Source organism: Antrostomus carolinensis, unplaced genomic scaffold (genome assembly GCF_000700745.2).
Source record: "Antrostomus carolinensis isolate BGI_N321 unplaced genomic scaffold, ASM70074v2 scaffold8889, whole genome shotgun sequence".
Classification (NCBI taxonomy): Eukaryota; Metazoa; Chordata; class Aves; order Caprimulgiformes; family Caprimulgidae; genus Antrostomus; species Antrostomus carolinensis.
Window position 1 is genome coordinate 30898 of NW_010337819.1, and position 17298 is coordinate 48195.

The window sequence follows — 17298 nt, forward strand, 5'->3', positions numbered from 1 at the left end:
AGATTGATCCACTTTACATCTCAAAATACACATCACATATGAAAAAAGTACTGGCAAACCACCTATTAAAGGCATGACTATGAGACTAACCAATAGGTACACAACTAAATCCCTCATGTCACAGTTGACTCTTGAAACAAATCAGTTGCATACAAAATTATCACAATCCTATTACTTGAAATATTGCCCTGCAAAGTGAACTTTTGGAGCTGAAAAGAACACTTCTATACCCGACAGTTTCTATCAGTTTCTATTCATGGGACTAGAGCAAAGAGCACAGGAAGGTAACAGTTCTGCTACTCTTCCACTCCATTTCCTGTATTGGCTGCCTCAGTAGTATCCAGCTTACCAGTGAAACAACGAAGGACTACACCTATACAGTGTGACAGCCCAGAGTGCAAGGACTGCTAAGACACAAATTTCTGGAGGGCAAATTAACTACTTTGATGAGATTTTATATATATATATATATATAGTCCAAACACTAAGCAACTCTTTTATAGATCTACGCTAAAGGTCTATTTTAATGGGGTTTAGTATGTGTAACAAATGAATCAAAAACCCATTGTGTGCATCTTTTTTTAAACATGAAACAGCATGATGATAATGTGATTAGCTTCACTTTTTCTATGGATAAATATACCACACTCACCTTCATTCATAGCTCAGCCAAGGAAAATATCTGGTCTTATAGCAAAGGAAAGCTAGGAATCTCCAGCAAGTATCTTGCACATCAGAAAGCAGAAAACACGACAACGCTAGTAAGAGTTGTCGTTGCTGCAAATCAAACTGCTTTCATTAGAATAAATAGTTTAGAATACGCTGACCACTTTCTGTACAGGAGTAAAATTCTTTCCAAGACTGTTGGATAGCATGAAATTGTAAATAAAATGTGAATGACCTTATTCTGTCTCTACTGTGGTGAACTTTGCAGGCCTGAATTCAAAAGCACAATGGCAAGTTTCCAGCTACACCTAACCATTTAAGCAATCACAAATTGAAAAAGGACATTTTAAGACTGCTTCTCTTGTTACCAAAAGTACACCACTGAGTAATGAGATAGTCAACAGAAACTGACCAACCTTGCTTTGGAAAAAAGAATATGTTTACCAATATTGGTACTTCATGCAAGACTCTATTAATAGTTCCCACCTGTACTACTGCATTTTGCATTTTAAATCCCAGACATTAAGAAAATCAGGACAGGGACTTAGCGTTCAGTGCAATTGGCCACAACCATTTGAAAAAATTTCTGTGAATATTCCTCGTTTGTAATTTGCCAGTAATTTCTCGCCTTTAAAATGTTAGCAATATGAATAATGACAATAGTTCAGATGCAAAACAGAAATATTTGGGGCCTTCTATTGTGGATACTTTTTGGACACAAGTCTAGTGGCTTTGGAAGTCTGTTAACTACTTTTCAGTGTTAGCTTTTGTAGCTATCTATTACTACGGCTCTCTAGAATGCATTCCTGTTAGTCCTGGACCAGTTATTCAAATAAAGGGCTGTAGTCTGGTGGATTCTTCTGTTGTCCACATGGCTCCAGGAGTAGCTCCCCACCTGAGGTTGTGATGATTTCTTCCTAGAAAGACAAAACCAGTTAAAATATCATTCATAGATGTCTAAGCCTTTCCCTGTCTTCTAAGAAAAGCAACAGATAGCAATAAAGACCATCACTCCACTGTAACGGGCAACCAATTGCGAATAAACACTTGATAAAATAAGTATGGACAAGCAAAAGAGATCCTATCAACTATTCATTTTCTTCATGCTTTGTTTATCTCATACTTAAGCCAGTAGCAACTTGTGCTAGTATCAAATAGTGAAATCAAACAGCTGATGTACAAAAAAGGCTGTGATTTCTACTACCTGTAAGCTGCTACTCTACTTCAGAAAAACAGCTACAGATACCTATAAAGGATATTCTCAAGGGTTAATTTAACAGACATATGGCAGTCCTACCATGCTACTTCCATAGTCATCAGCATGAAAGAAGCTTCCCTAGGCAGACTGAGTAAGAGCTCAACGTTGAGTGCTCACACACAACAGAAACAGTTCTCTGACTGATTAGAGAGGTGAAAGATATTAACCTTGCCTGGGTAAAGACAGTCTTTACAAAAAGCACCTGTTATCATTAATTAATAACCACATGCCAAGTCTGTCATTCCAGTAATTGACTACTAAGATGAATTAAAAAAAAAAAAAAACTTACTGGAAAAGTATAAAACTCAGTCTTTGCACTTATTCCTAGAGTGATGATAGTTTGTTTTTATTTTTGAAGAAGTTTAAGATGTATAGATGCACCAAAATGAGCCAGAATCCAGAATTATATTGACTAAAATAGCAACCCTTCATCTGAAAGTTTAGATCCAAGTTATGGATCTATATATGGGCCTAACATGTTCAAAACTTATCTAGTTTCTGTTGAAATTCAATGGAAATTTGGTGCCTGATTTCCTCAGAACACATGCAGGCTCCCAGTTGTGATTCCTTCCCAATCACTACTTCAGACTAAGAATAAGTCCAGAAAGTTACTACTCAAATTAAATGCTTTTGAGAAGGTTATGAGGAAGTAAATTCACAGATTTAGCAATGATCTTGGATATGTTATTACTGCTTTCCACACAGTATTTAAATACAAATAGTAATAAGAGAAAATATGCACTCACACTCTCTTCTATAAGAAGTTTGTTCTTCCAGTTAATGGTTACCACCCCCTGGCATCTGTCAGATGATTTGCTTGAGTGAACTCTTCTTAATTTTTTTAAATCAAAATGAAGCAGTTTTAGATTAATAAGTATAAGCAAATAAGTAGTTATGCTAGCCCTGTTCATTTTGGTTGAAAGTGAAAATGACCCTCAAAGAGAAGTCTATGCAACTTTTGGAATGGGGAAGTATACTCTTGTCAAATGCAGTCCTGAGGAAGCAGCAACTTTTCCAAGCAATACAGCAATAGCCACAAAACAAAGTGTGCCTGCAGTGCAACTATTTACATAAAGATTGCAGTTAGTTACCAGAAGGCCTTGGGACACTTGACAGTGTACTTCACCAGAAAGGGTGGGCAGAAAAGCTTCAGAGAAAATCACGTGAGAGACAGCATAAGATGCCTCCTGAAGTGATTGCCAGAGACCAGTTTTAGTATAGCTATTAAGCTAGACAGTTAAAAGAGAATTGTATGGTGACATTAAAGGTGAACCAGTTTATCAGATAGGCTTATTACAGGGGGAGCCATTAACTGTTACCAGGGGACACTTAAGAAAACTTTTTTTTTTTTTTAAATCTCAGGAACTAAAAGACATTCTGCTTCTGACAAGTGCCCTACTGCTATCTGTAAATAGATGTGTTTCTCATACAGTGATTGCGTAGGATGAGGTGTGGTGAAAATATAGGAACATAGCTGGAGCATAGACGGTTGGAATTGGTTGTCACCATCACCCCTCTCCAGGAGCACAGAGGATACTGCTTTAGCCAGAGCTCCTAAATCCAATGTCTGACAATCTGCATTTAAGATGTTGTATGTGTGCTGCTCCTTCCCTGACAAGGCCCTGGTTAGACTCTTTCTAGTTGTATTGGGTGTGACTGGGATGGAATTTACTTTCTTCACAGCAGTCTGTATGGCGGTGTGTTTTGAACTTGTGGCTAAAACAGTGCTAATAACACACTAATGTTTTGCCTGTTGCTGATCAGTGCTTGCACAGCATCAAGGCTTTCTCCTTTTCCCACTCAGCTCCTGCTGGTAGTGAGTAGGCTGGGGATAAGCAAGAAGTTGGGAGGGGACAGAGTCCAGATGGTTGACCTAAACTGGACAAAAGAATATTCTATACCATATGATGTCATGCTCAGCCATAAAAACTGGGATAGAGGAAGAAGGGTGTGGGGGATTTTGGCTTCCAAGGTGGCCATTGAGAAAGAATTTAATCAAATTAGGGGAGGAGGTATTTTTTGGTCAAATGTGACACCTACTATCCTCCCATGTGGAAATATAATGCCATAGTGATTTGTGAGGGGACACTAAGGCAACCTTAATTTGTCTTAACTTTTTATTTGGTCTTAAATTCACCTTTGTGTGCACACATGCCAGTAGCTAAGGTGGGAGAAGGAAGATGAAGGAGAGGAGGCCAACCAAAATCTAACTTTTAGAACAAATTAATCATTTTCAGTGAACTTGAATGACACTAGGATTTTCTGCCCTTGATTTTATTTTGTTTTGTTTTAGGACTTAAAAATCATATTTAGGAAGTGAATATCTATGTTTTTATGAAGGCTATCACATTATAATCTCTGTTTCTTCATGTAGCATAAATTCTCAGAAACTCAACTTCTTTTTATTAAGCCAATAAAAACCAAAAGAATTGCTGTTTTGGAATTGCTAATTCCAAAATAATTACCTGTATTGTACTGCTAATAACAATTGAAAAGTAAGGATTACAGCTGGAAGAAATAGTGTGCAGGTTTGACTGAAGCGGTGTTGCAAACTAGCTGAAATAGAAAGATTTAAAAGAGGAAGGAAATTAGAAGAAAGATAATCTCTGCTTAGTGTCTGTGAGACTGAATACTGAAAAACTTAACAGCTGTGAAGAAAAAGAGGGACAAAAAATAACAGAAGTAATTTGAGACAAGAGTGATAAAAGGCTAAAAAAGGAAAGGGAACTATGAAAGAGTGGATGAAGAGAAGTTGTAAGGGTAGCTGAGAAAAAAGCATAACTAAAACTGATGAAGATGGGGAGAAATGCAAGACGATGAAAACAACCCATGCTACCAGAAACAGTGCTACTGTTTAGTCACAGCTTGGCAACAAGAAACACAAGTTAGAGGTAAAGTAATTCAAACCCATCTAAAGTCAAAGACAAGTAGTAAATTACTCTTGTAAGATTGTTTTGGATACTAAGGAACAGCCTTTAGCACATCCCTAAAAGAGGACCCTTCCAGGTTCCCTTCTTTAGTTCAGGGCCACACTCCTTTGCTTTTGCACATTACAGCTCTCACATCAAAGGTCGAAAAATGCTGAAATTTCGTTGAAAGACCTTTCTGTGGTATTTCTAATCCAATTTTGCACAGCAAAGAGGCTCAAAAAGTGTTAGCTCTGTCATAGAATCACAGAATTGTATACAAGAGAGACATCGAGGTGCTGGAGCGTGTCCAAAGCAGGGCAGCAAAGCTGGTGAATGGCTTGGAAAACAAGTCTTATGAGGAGTGGCTGAGGGAGCTGGGGTTGTTTAGTCTGGAGAAGTGGAGGCTGAGGGGAGACCTTATCACTCTCTACAACTACCTGAAGGGAGGTTGTAGAGAGGTAGGTGTTGGTTTCTTCTCCCAGATAACGGGTGACAGAACAAGAAGAAATGGCTACAAGTTATGCCAGGGACCAGGGGAGGTTTAGTTAGATATTAGGAAAAATTTCTTCACATAAAGGGTAGTCAAACATTGGAACAGGCCGCCCAGGGAAGTGGTGGAGTCACCGTCCCTGGTGGTATTTAAAAGACGGGTAGATGAGGTGCTTAGGGACTGTGAGGGTGGTCAGACACTGGAACAGGTTGCCCAAGGAAGTTGTGGCTGCCCCCTCCCTGGAAGTGTTTAAGGCCAGGTTGGATGAGGCTTTGAGCAACCTGGTGTAGTGGAAGGTGTCCCTGCTGATGGCAGGGGGGTTGGCACTGGATGATCTTTAAGGTCCCTTCCAATCCTAACCATCCTATGATTCTATGGGATAGGTAGTGTTAGGTTTATGGTTGGACTCGGTGATCTTAAAGGTCTTTTCCAATCACTATGATTCCGTGATTCTATGATTCGTTCTTATTAGTCCATTCTTAGCCCTGGAGAGCATGCATTTTGTAAGAACGTCCTTAGAAGGGGACAAAAATACATGCTGAAGCATTTGAAAGAAGGGGAAAAGCTGTCTGATTCACTGCAACAAAAGACACAAACTATAAATGTTACAGCTAGTTTTACTGTAGAATATATATGTGTATTCTTTTCCCCACTATGGTTACTTCTATTTTCCAGTGTGGTCTCAAATCACATGGTTTCTCTTTAAATTATTAATCCATTCCACTCGACTATTGATCTCTACCTAGCAAGTGTTACCTTGTGAAAATCAATAAGATCTGTCAGTGTTGCATGTCGGTTTGGATCTACCCCCAAGAAGCTGTAGAAATCCCCCGAAGCATCAACCAGGAAGTGTTTGAACCCACTTTGCTGGCGATAAGACAACGCATAGCCCCAGATTTTCTCACTGACTCGCACCAGAAATGTTCCTTCAGATTTATTCATCAACAATTCTTCTGCCTCCTGGCGGCTGATAATACCTGCCAAGAAAAAAAATCTATAGTTATGCAGATAACAGGTCTGTCAAAGTAAGTGAAATGCAACAAATATTAAAATGGCACAGCTCCTCAAGATTGAGGAATTAGATCTAGAGAGACCTTTGTGCTATTTGCTTCTGAAGGTGTGATGGTTTTGGTTGGGATAGTAACTAGTATGGGGTCATTTTGGATTTGTGCTAAAAACAGTGTTGATAATACAAGGATGTTTTTATTATTGCCGAGCAGTGCTTACACAGAGTCAAGGACTTTTCTGCCCCTCATACCACACCACCAGTGAGTAGGCTGAGGGTGCACAAGAAGTTGGGAGGGGAAGGGGACACAGGTGGGACAGCTGACCCCAGCTGACCAAAGGGATATTCCACACCATATGACATCATGTGCAGCATATAAAGCTGGGGGAAGGAGAAGGAAGTGGGGGGATGTTCAAAGTGATGGCGTTTGTCTTGCCAAGTAATCATTACGTGTGAAGGAGCCCTGCTTTCTTCAAGTTGGCTGAACGCCTGCTGATGGGAAGGTGTGAATGAATTCCTTGTTCTACTTTGCTTGTGCATGCAGCTTTCGCTTTTCCTATTAAACTGTCTTTATCTCAACCCACGCATTTTCTCACTTTTACTCTTCCAATTACCTCCCCCATCCCATGAGGGGGGAGTGAATGAGTGGCTGTGTGGTGCTTAGTTGCCAGTTGGAGTTAAACCATGACAGAAGGAGAGCTATAAGAGTTTTGATGGAGTCTAGTGGGATAGGTTTTTTAATTATCTGATTAAGAATTGCTTTTTCCCATCCTTACTGCTTTTTCAAAGGAAGTGCATAAAGACAACTGGTCTATCAGACCAGTGAATTCTGTACAAGTTATAGTTTAGCAGACTAGCATGGTTTGGCATTGCAATTTGAATTTGCAATATATTGCTGATATTTGCAATTATATTGCAATACTTCTGACTGTTGCCTTACAACTGTTTTATAGATCCTAAAGAAGGAACATAAAGCAAATTCCAGGAGAAAGAGCATTCATCTACTTTTGCACATACATACACACACATCCATAGAGGCATATAAATAAATTGGAGCACAAAGAAATCAAATCCTGCAACTAACAGAACTCCTAACAGAGATGTGTATGTTAAATCACTTAATCACAGGCTTGCAGTTCTAGGGAACATTGTCATTGAGGAAAACAAGAAAAAAAGATCATAATCCTTTTCTTCTGGGACATTTCAAGGCTTACTATCAGAGTAATAGTATCCTATAGTTAAAAACTGTAGCCATGAACTAAACTGAGTACCAACACAAAGGAAAGTTCAACTATTTTACTTTTTGACCAGAAATGAGCCAGTCTTTACAATTCATAATGAACAATAATGAGTTATGCACCTTGCTCCAGGACAAGAGAAGACAAAATTGGTTGGGGTCTCTTGCAGTACATAACTGTCATTCTGTGGTCATTTTCTGTATAAACCAACCTACTTCTCTGGACAAACTCTGGACAAACTTAATCAGGGAACAAAGTCTCTCCCCATATCCTGGTCACCAAGCAGGTGTTTTATAGGTGAATTCATTCCTCTGCTGTATGACAAACTTATTTGTCAGGGCAAAAGAAGGATCACAAACTCAGATTTTCAGAGTAAGCAAGGGATAAAGTTTAACAGGAGTAGAGCTTTCAAGAACTTTCCCATTTTTTTCTTCTGTGTTGCAAAAATCTTAATCTCTTTTTTCTTTCTGATCCTAGGACATAACACTGAAGTTGCTGGTACTTCTGCCTGAAAACAGGGTATAACAGGTAAAACCTATTCTGAATACATCCCAAGTAAAATGTATGATCAGAATTGAAGCCAGCGCTGAACCAGGTCTTACCATCCATCTCGGGAGCCTGGTTTTTGTCTGGTAGGCCTAGCGGACAGTAAGCTTATGTCTCATAATTATCTGTGAAATACCAGACGCTCGTTTTAATCAGGAACAGATCTTGAATTAGGCCATCCTGAATGCAAACATGGAACAAATGTCAATAAATAATACATGTACATGTTCCAAGGTTACTCTCTGTGAAGCTAAGCTTTCTCAAAGCAATACATGTAACATTTAATGGAGCTGCTTCGTCATCATAGAATCCTACACATGTCCTAGTGAGAGTTCCATGGAGTCCAAGTACTGAAAAGCCACATTGTTTTACTGTAATAATAACCATAACCCAGGGATTACCAATTCATACAAAGAAAGGCGTACATGAAAGATCAAAGTTTGGGATGTTCTAATTAAGCCTACAAGGAAAATTATGCCTCTGGGAGACACAGGAAGGGACTGAGGAGATCTGGGTCCTAAAAACAAGCACTGTGTGATGTTAGGAAAGATATAAAAGCATCTCCTCCTTTCAAGTTTTTGCATACTTTGAGGCAATTAATTTCTTTTACAGTTTTACTTGGTGCAATGATGAACACAACAAATGCTCAATCTCAGTGTTGCTCAGAGGTCCCTCCTGAAATACCCTCAGTACGAAGAAAAAACTTGCACATATATACCCTGCTGAATGACCTATAGTTCTCTTTTTCTGGAGGATATTACATCATCTTTCCACCAGACATGCAAAACAGGCAGTAAAATGCAAACATATGCATTTGTTTAGAAACAGCATGCAACCGCTTAGCCAACAGCGTCAATTACTGCACTTTGCAAAACTAAAAACGGTTTTATTGGAAGAATTCCAAGATGAATTGTTAAAAATGCTTGAACTCTGTTCAAATGAAAAGATAGTACAAATATGAACCCATATGATACAGCATACTATGTGAAGCTGTATTACTAGATCCCAATACCAGGTGCCATGTGCCAAGAACTACACAAAAATTGATTCTGAAATCATACTATTTGTTAAGACAAATACCCAGTCTTCTCACAAATTGCCCTAATTTAAATTTACAAGGAAAGACTTCATTAGTAATTAGGATGCCTACTTCTTTGACAAATTTCTGCTAGAAATACATGTAGATGAGTCACATTAACAAGCTCAGAACATTCAATGATACAGGACGGGATAAACAGTTCTATTACCAGCAAATATTGCATTAATTCCAATAATCAATATTTATACTGTAATTTTAGATTGAAACTATGCTGGTAACTTTTGGGATAGAACTGGGTGCTGTTACAACAATCCCATCTCTAAGCAGTGTCAGAACTGTTATGCAGCCCTGCTAGGGAATGAGGTGGCCTAGACAATTCAGCACCTATAAAAAGAGAGGGTCTGCCAAAAATAGAGTTGTGAAAAAAGGTTTGTATTATATGGTGAATATTATTTTTAGGCTATTTTTAGGGTTTGAATGACCATCACTATGAGGCATATAATATGAAATTCATTTTGCATTGATTACTTTAATACTAAACAATCTGTTCACCTGCTCTCAACTCCCACCGGTAGAGCTAAAATACTGCAGGCTTCCACATGATGTTTTCTTTTTTGCTAGACCTTATTTTTGTTCTGGGCACTTTATATCTTTGAGTAGGTGAGAAATGCTACATTGTTCATGGCCAAGTTCTTTTTTGTTTTGATTCTCTTTTCTGCTAAAGATGGTGTAATAAATTTTCAGCCAGTTGCTTTCTTCCCTTTTTCTCTCCTGATTCTGTTAACAGCTCATGAGAAACCATCTCTCACCACCACCACCACCTCCTCCCTCTTTCTGCCTCCCAAGTATTTTCTTTTCCACTGGTTCAATTCTTCAGTGGATGGTGACTGCAGCAATGAAAGTCTCCCTCCACCCTTTAAAAAAAGTTATACTGTTCTCAAGACAACTAGAAAAAGAGTGGCACTGCTCACTCCTGAGACGGCTGTAGAGAAATAAACATCTGTGAAACCCCTACATGAACATTTAAAATTGTTTGAACTGAAGTCAAGAAACTTTGGTTTCCCAAGGCTCTGGTAAGAGGTTTAGATCAATGATGCTCTTATCTATGCTAGTTAGGACATTAATTGGAAATATCTGGAAAAGAAACCACTGATGCTTTGAAAGCTAATTTTCCCCTCTAATTCTTGCTAATCTCTCAAAAAAAAGAAAAGGCAACATCTTCACTTTATGTAAGGCAACACTGTGTCAAAAGCATCAATCCTTTCACACGAGCACAACTTTGCAAATCAGTCATTTAAATAAATACCTCACAATTAATCAAGCTGTCATCAGTATCATCATTTTAACTTGTCATGTGGCCAAACACATAATAACATATTTGGACAGCAGTTAGCTACCACACTGAAACTCACCTCTTCTACCTGTCATGCCAGATAATTTCTTTCAGAGTATACAAACTGCTGTTGTCTATAACAAACTGTAAAATAGTATTAGGGTTTTGACTGGAAGAGGATCAAAAGTGTAACTAACTCCTCTTTAAAGCATGTAAACTTGAGTTTTAGCCCCCTGCCCCTCAATTTCTCTGTATGTATCTATCCCATCACATGCACCTACGTGGCCACTTTAAACATTCATAGTTTTGCAATGCTTATAAACATATTAACATTTTGGATTCTTAGCAAGAGGATAACATTTTGGAAGACAGTTATTTCAAATCATAGGATTTTCATCATCAACTGACACGTTCCTAATTAACAGCTTCATTTTTAAACACAGTGCCTGTAATGACAATTTGTAGATGATAGGCAAATCTTAACAGTTTTGTTGTAATAATGTTCTTTTTACTGCCACCAATCTTCCAGAAAGAAAAAAGGACATCCTAACATTTAGAGTATATAAGCTTATGTGAGAACTTCAGAGTCCATTATGAATTTAGTGGGCACAGCCAAGAAATGTTGATGCTGCCTTTCAAGCTTACATCAGCCTCAATAGCAGAAAATGCTATTCTGAAACATTATGCAATGACACTTCAGCTTCCCACTCTTCTCTCAGCATTATCCTACATACATCCTTGAGTGAAACTCAGGAGATAAAATACATAAATATTTGCTAAGAGAATGCCATAACAACCATGAATCCAAACTAGAAAAAAGCTGATTTGCCAACAAAGCAAGACTATATCCTAGAAGTTTAAAATTATTTAGATTATACAGATAAAGTTGCATCATGGCCACTGTTGTAATCTATCAGTGATCTAATGTACCATGTGTAATAACAATGTCAATATATAAAGATAATTTGTCCTTTAATGATCAATATATTTTTAATATGCATATGTGCATTTATATATGCCAAGAGGTGGACTAAGATTAGAGGGACAGCAGGTACAAACACAGCCCAGAAGCATTATTTATCCTTCTGCAATAGAAGCTATTTGCTTAGCTGATGTTTTCTCTTTTCAAATTTTTTTGTTAGCTTGATCTCAGACACTAGTACATGAGGCTTTACTCACAGAACAAAAGCATCACAAATACGGGCATTCATGCCAATAGTGCTTTCATGTAAAATTTATTTGTTGAATAATTACAAATGTTCACAGGCAATCAATGAAGAGGAGAGAGACTTAAGACTTATCCTGTTTATACAACTTCAGACATCTAACCAGGGAAGTGTGTGATTTAGGTCACCAATTAAATTTAGGAGCAGGATCCAAAACACCGAGAAGCCCATACCAGTATCACTTTTGTTTTCAATGGATTTAGATCAAAGCCCATATGAATACAAACATTCCTGGCAATCATTACATGAATAATTCACATGCTAAAGGTCATACAGACACATTACAACTAGAGCAACTGTAAACAATAGATAAATAAGTAAACACAAGGAATTGTGATGAATTAGCAGATAACTCCTGAATAATGTAAAAGACTATATTTTTCCAATTATACAGGCAGATCTAACAGTAATTTGAAAAATAGTGATAATATGGCACAAGGATTAGAATAATCAGTTTGCTAATCACCAGCCAATCCTTCCCATTTTTTCCAACTGAAAAACTGAGCAAGACAGACATAGTATTATAACTACATCACCTGGAATAAAATGTTTCCCAAAGGGAAATAAACAAGCAAATTGTCAAAAAATGTCCAAGTAAATTTCCTCTGAGACTTATTTTGAGAGTTAAGAGTTGTATTATACCTCACCTTGAAAAAAAAGCTGGAAAAAAATTTCAGAACAAACTGTTATAAAAGTCTAAAAATAAATTTGTACAGAACAGATTTTAAGGGTCTTGAGTATTTTTAATCAAAACAGAAAGGTTCTGGTTTGAGGAGAGGAATACACCATGCATAAGTTTTTCTGCCTACATCATTGTAATACTAAAAACCAAGTACAGTCGGAATTAAAGACTCAATTTACTTGGGACTAAAATATGAACAAAGGTAATCAATTTTGAAAGAAACAATCAGAAAAGTAAACAAAAATTCAGAAGGGATTAGTCCAGCTGCAGCCTGTATGGTTTAGGAAGAGCTGGCAGCCTGTGTTAGCAAGCCCATTTTAACGTATATCACTGTCAGGAAATGCAAGAACAGCTTGTAAGAACACTAGTCTATGAACCTAATGAAGGGGGTCATAGATTTCAGAGCCCACAACAAAGGAAGATACACATGGGGAACATACACAAGCTAAGATTATGAAGCTCGGGAACTAAGGTTTAAAATAAATCTGACCTTTTTTAGATCCCTTAATAAGGTGGGCTAGTAAAGGCTTGAAACAAATGTTCGAATGCATGACACTAGAAACCAGCTCTGGTCTAGGAGAAGGTGGAAAATCCAGCTCCTTCAACCATTCAGAAAGATCAAAAGCTTAAAAGCAGGGAAGATGAAGTGATTGTTTACCTGCAGTGCAAGAACTAGAGCAGCTATAGTTTGTGCTTTCAAGCAAAAACATTCTCTACATCACTCAAAACAACAGTTTTATCAGGTTGACTTTTTCAATTATCTCCCAGAGGTGCAAATCTATATGTGGACTCTTAAGCTGGCTGAACATACTTACAGTTGCTCATTGGGAAGGACATAAGTAATCTATAAATTTCTGATGTCTAGAATGAATTCTTTATGTTATCCTTGAGACTACTGATGTCAGGTACATTTTCAAGTAAACTGTTACCAGTTATGGTTTATGGACTGTTCTGCAACTGAAATAGATAAAGAATAATGTACATCTAGGTCATACCTTGTCTTTTCTTCGGTATTTACAGCAGGAGTAGCATGCACAATTAAACACATGTGCAAATGTTTGCAGCAATAGGATCTTACAGTGTGACATTCTTAAAAAGGTTTAATCCTCTCCTCCTTTCTTTTAGTCACAATACTTTTTTGGATGGTGCAGCAAAACTAATAGTGCAAGAAGAGATCAATAGTATTGTGTGAGAAAAGCTATGGCCGAAAGATAACAATAGCTCTGCCTCTGCTATTTCAGAATAGAAGCAATAAAGACTGAAAAGCAAAGCAAGTAAATCAAAGATGGCTGGTAACAGAAACAAAGCTGTTGAAGCTATTCACCATATGCTGTTAATGCAGGATAAACTCACATGGGTTCTGTTCCCATTTGGGCATCAAAATACATGGCTAGGATTTTTTTAAAAACAAAACCAAAAAAACAGCACAAGAACTATTTTAGTTTGGGGTTTGTTTGGTTTTTTTTTTTTTCAAAACCTGGCCACAAGTATCGTGGCAACAGCCTAAGAGCCAAGGGTTGCTGAGTTCCTATGAAATGCTATTCCTACTTACAGCTGGTGAGAATGTAGATATTTCATGCTGTGCTGCGTGCTGGTAATCTGATTTATATCCTAGTAAATAGCACAGTATCCACAAATTTTATTAAGTAAGTGGCTATAGGCCTCTGTGCTGATAATAGAGAAAAAATGTGCAATAGGTCACAGAAAGCAAAACCTAAAATATGAGTAATTAAACTAAAACCTTCCTGTGTTCATAGAACTGCAATGGGAGGCAAAGCTGGGATGTATTTAGAAATGAACAGGTAAAATGCACATTTGAAATACACCGGCCATGTCACAGGTAGGTTATCTGAGTACTCAGTGGCCAGTATAGGGCTGGTCTCCACTCTGAGCTACATAGGCAAAGTTGAAGAGACACTGGTTAGGGAGCCTCTGGAAAAACCTTTCTTTGTTACACTTTCACTACCTTTTCTTCTGTGCAAGCTGAGAAGCAATGCATGCAATAAGACATAAATCTGCTGTTGAAAGGTAGGCAGGAGTCCATTACCCATTCTTTACTATCCCTCTCCTTTGTAACCATCCTGGTACATTTAAGATATACGCAGAACTGGGAAACAACACATGAGTGAATCTCAGCTGCTTCCCCAGTGGGCCTTGCTCAGTATAGAAGGTATGCTCTGGGCTATGTACAGACATGTATAGAAAACCAATGCCCAAAGGAATAATGTTTTTCTGATGGCAAGAGATCCCTTCAGGCAAGGCTGAGGCATACTGATAATGCACCATGCCCTAGACAAGTTCTCCTTGAAGACTTATGTGGTGTATAGGACTATCTTGAGTGTCTATACACAGGAGAAATTCACCAAGGAAAAGTATCATATGTAAAAATATATAAGCCTGCTTTGTTAGGATTCTTTTGTTTGGTTGTTTTTTTTAAATACCGATTCATGTCTGTATTCTGTCAGGATAAATCAGTCCTTAGAATAAAGAAAACTCAGACCTTGAAAGCTTTCTGAATTCTCTAAGGCTGAGAATCCTTAAAGCAATTAAAAACCTGCTGAAATTCTGAAGGAAATGGGTGCCTTACTCCTCTGGGAATCTTTGAAAATCCTATCTAAATGAGTAGACCAAAGACAAGAACAGTGCATGGAACAGCACCACTACTAAATAGCCTTGGCTGGGATGACATTCCCACAGAGACATGGTTTCAAAGAGCCCATTGCTGGCTGATGGGTAGTTGCTAAACAGAGTTGGGAGGTACAGCTCTGAACACACAGAAACTGAGAAACTCACTTAGTGTGTGTAGATGTTACCATTTCCCACTTTCTGCAAGTGGAAGAGGAGTATGAAAAATTGCAAGTGTTAAAACTACCGTCAGTCACCGAAAGCACTTTTGAAAAAAACGTGTCTCATCATTCAAATAGTGAAAAAAGTGTCTGTAAGACTTTATGGAAGCATACTTCAGTCCTGTTTCCATGACTTGCAGCAAAAATAGTGTTTATAAATAACACTAGGCTTACTACTGCAGAAGCCAGCTATTCAGTTTCAGTTCTTCTTTTAAAATGCCATTTCAACAATTACAGTTGTTAGAACAGACAAAAAATGGTCATCTCATCACCTGACAGATGTAAAATTTCATTGGTAGAAAAAAAATTCAAATTGATGATCCATATAAATTTTGGATCTAGTCAGAGGAAAGGTTTTATTTCCGTAATATTTTAAATATTTGTCTTTTAAAATTATAAATTAACCAAAATTTCAAAGCAAAAGTTTTCCATTTAAAAGGAAAGGGTTTTGTTTCAAAATTGACAAAATTGTTTCAAACGTTTTCATAGTATGTCCAGAACAAGACAGTCATTACAAAAAACCACCATTAACACCAAAACACTCAGCACTGAGCGTAAACCCACAATATCCTAAATCAGACTATTTAAGAGGATTGAGTACTCCACAAAAATATTTCTTGGTATGTTCAGAGCAATACATAAAACAAACCACCAAAATTAGGCTTCAGTTCACAGCTCTTTTTTTAAGTGTGAAAACAACTCTTAACCTAAAACATTAGTGCCCTATTGTAAACAGTGGGTTATTACCTCAGTAAAAATAATGTCTTTTCCTCACGTGCTTTGCATGAAGATGTCAGAAAATATCTCCAGACTAAATAAGCTGCATAGTAGAATTTCTGTCATTCTATTTTACTGGTTTTGTCTTTCTTCAGAAGGCTTATCACAGTTTTGGCACAAAAGGGACATTTATCAGCTTGCCACTTCTCCCTTCATTCAAGTATATATGTACATTTAACCACTAAGATTTTCTTTGAAAACCAGTGCCAGAAGAAATGCTTGTACTTGCAAATCAACAGGTGTTTAATCTCAAGAAGAAAGACAAATCAAGCACAAAACTTCTACCTAGAAGGATAAACTATGCAATCCTTTAAGATAGCATATATATTTTACTAGCTCCGAAATAAGCATCAATGACTGAAGTGTATAATACCTTACAAAACATGTAAAAAATTAAATGCTAAAAAATATACAATATATTTGTTTTAGCACCAGGTTCTGCTTCTGTACTACACATTTTAATATATTGATGTTTCTTAAGGAGTAGGATGCTTCTTTCTGTCCCCAAATAATTTTGACATAAGAAAAACACAATATACTAAAACCAATTATATAGTTTCACTTACAGTCTTACAGTATTGATATGTAAACCAATTTTTGATGCTTACAAATTGTGAATATACGGATGCTTAGGCAAACTATCATTTATGTTTGCAAATGCATATTGGATCCTTGGTGTAACAAGTCTCTCTTCTGAAAACATGGACACACTTAAGGATGTACAGAACAGAGAGCAATAATGTACACCCATTAAAAAAGGCTGCTGTGGTTACCCCACCATTTTACAGCCTCTATCATGAATATACCACTTCTAGAACAAAGCATGAGATATAATTCAGTGCCCAGGAAATCTTAATGTCTAGGCTGTGACTATGACATTATACTGAATAAATGATATAATAAATCAACATGAACTCTGGCAGAAGAGTTAGGGTCTGATTTGCTTTTGCCTTGTATGTTATGCAGTCATTTATTCTGGGGCGGACAGAATTATACCCATTTTTCCGTCATGTAATTGAGCACAGAAAATACAGAGAATTTAAAAAAATCAAGCCTTGTCCGTACGGACTGGACTGAGACAACCAGCTGCCAAAAAGCTTTCTAATAATAATAGGAATAAATTACAGAGGATTGTAAAATACTATGATTTCATATCAAAAGAAATTAGTAAGACACCAACGTCAAGTCCTAGTGCAGTTTTCCAGTGTCACTATTGCCATGTAAATGACTATGAAACATAGCCAGTGGATTTACTAAATGAAGAAAAGGAACAAATCACTTA

General features: G+C 37.4%; 1 protein-coding gene across 1 annotated transcript in view; it reads right to left on the reverse strand.

Annotated features, from left to right (window-relative positions):
* Nucleotides 1–1490: 1490 nt before the first annotated feature.
* The window catches only part of LOC104530642 (SH2 domain-containing protein 4B), a 35164-nt gene continuing 19356 nt past the window's right edge, over nt 1491–17298 (reverse strand). Inside the window, exons 3-4 of the mRNA XM_010175301.1 lie at nt 6080–6300; nt 1491–1583 (exon numbers count right to left, since the gene is read on the reverse strand). Coding sequence (XP_010173603.1) covers nt 1491–1583; nt 6080–6300 — 314 coding nt within the window. The remainder of the gene's footprint in view (nt 1584–6079; nt 6301–17298) is intronic.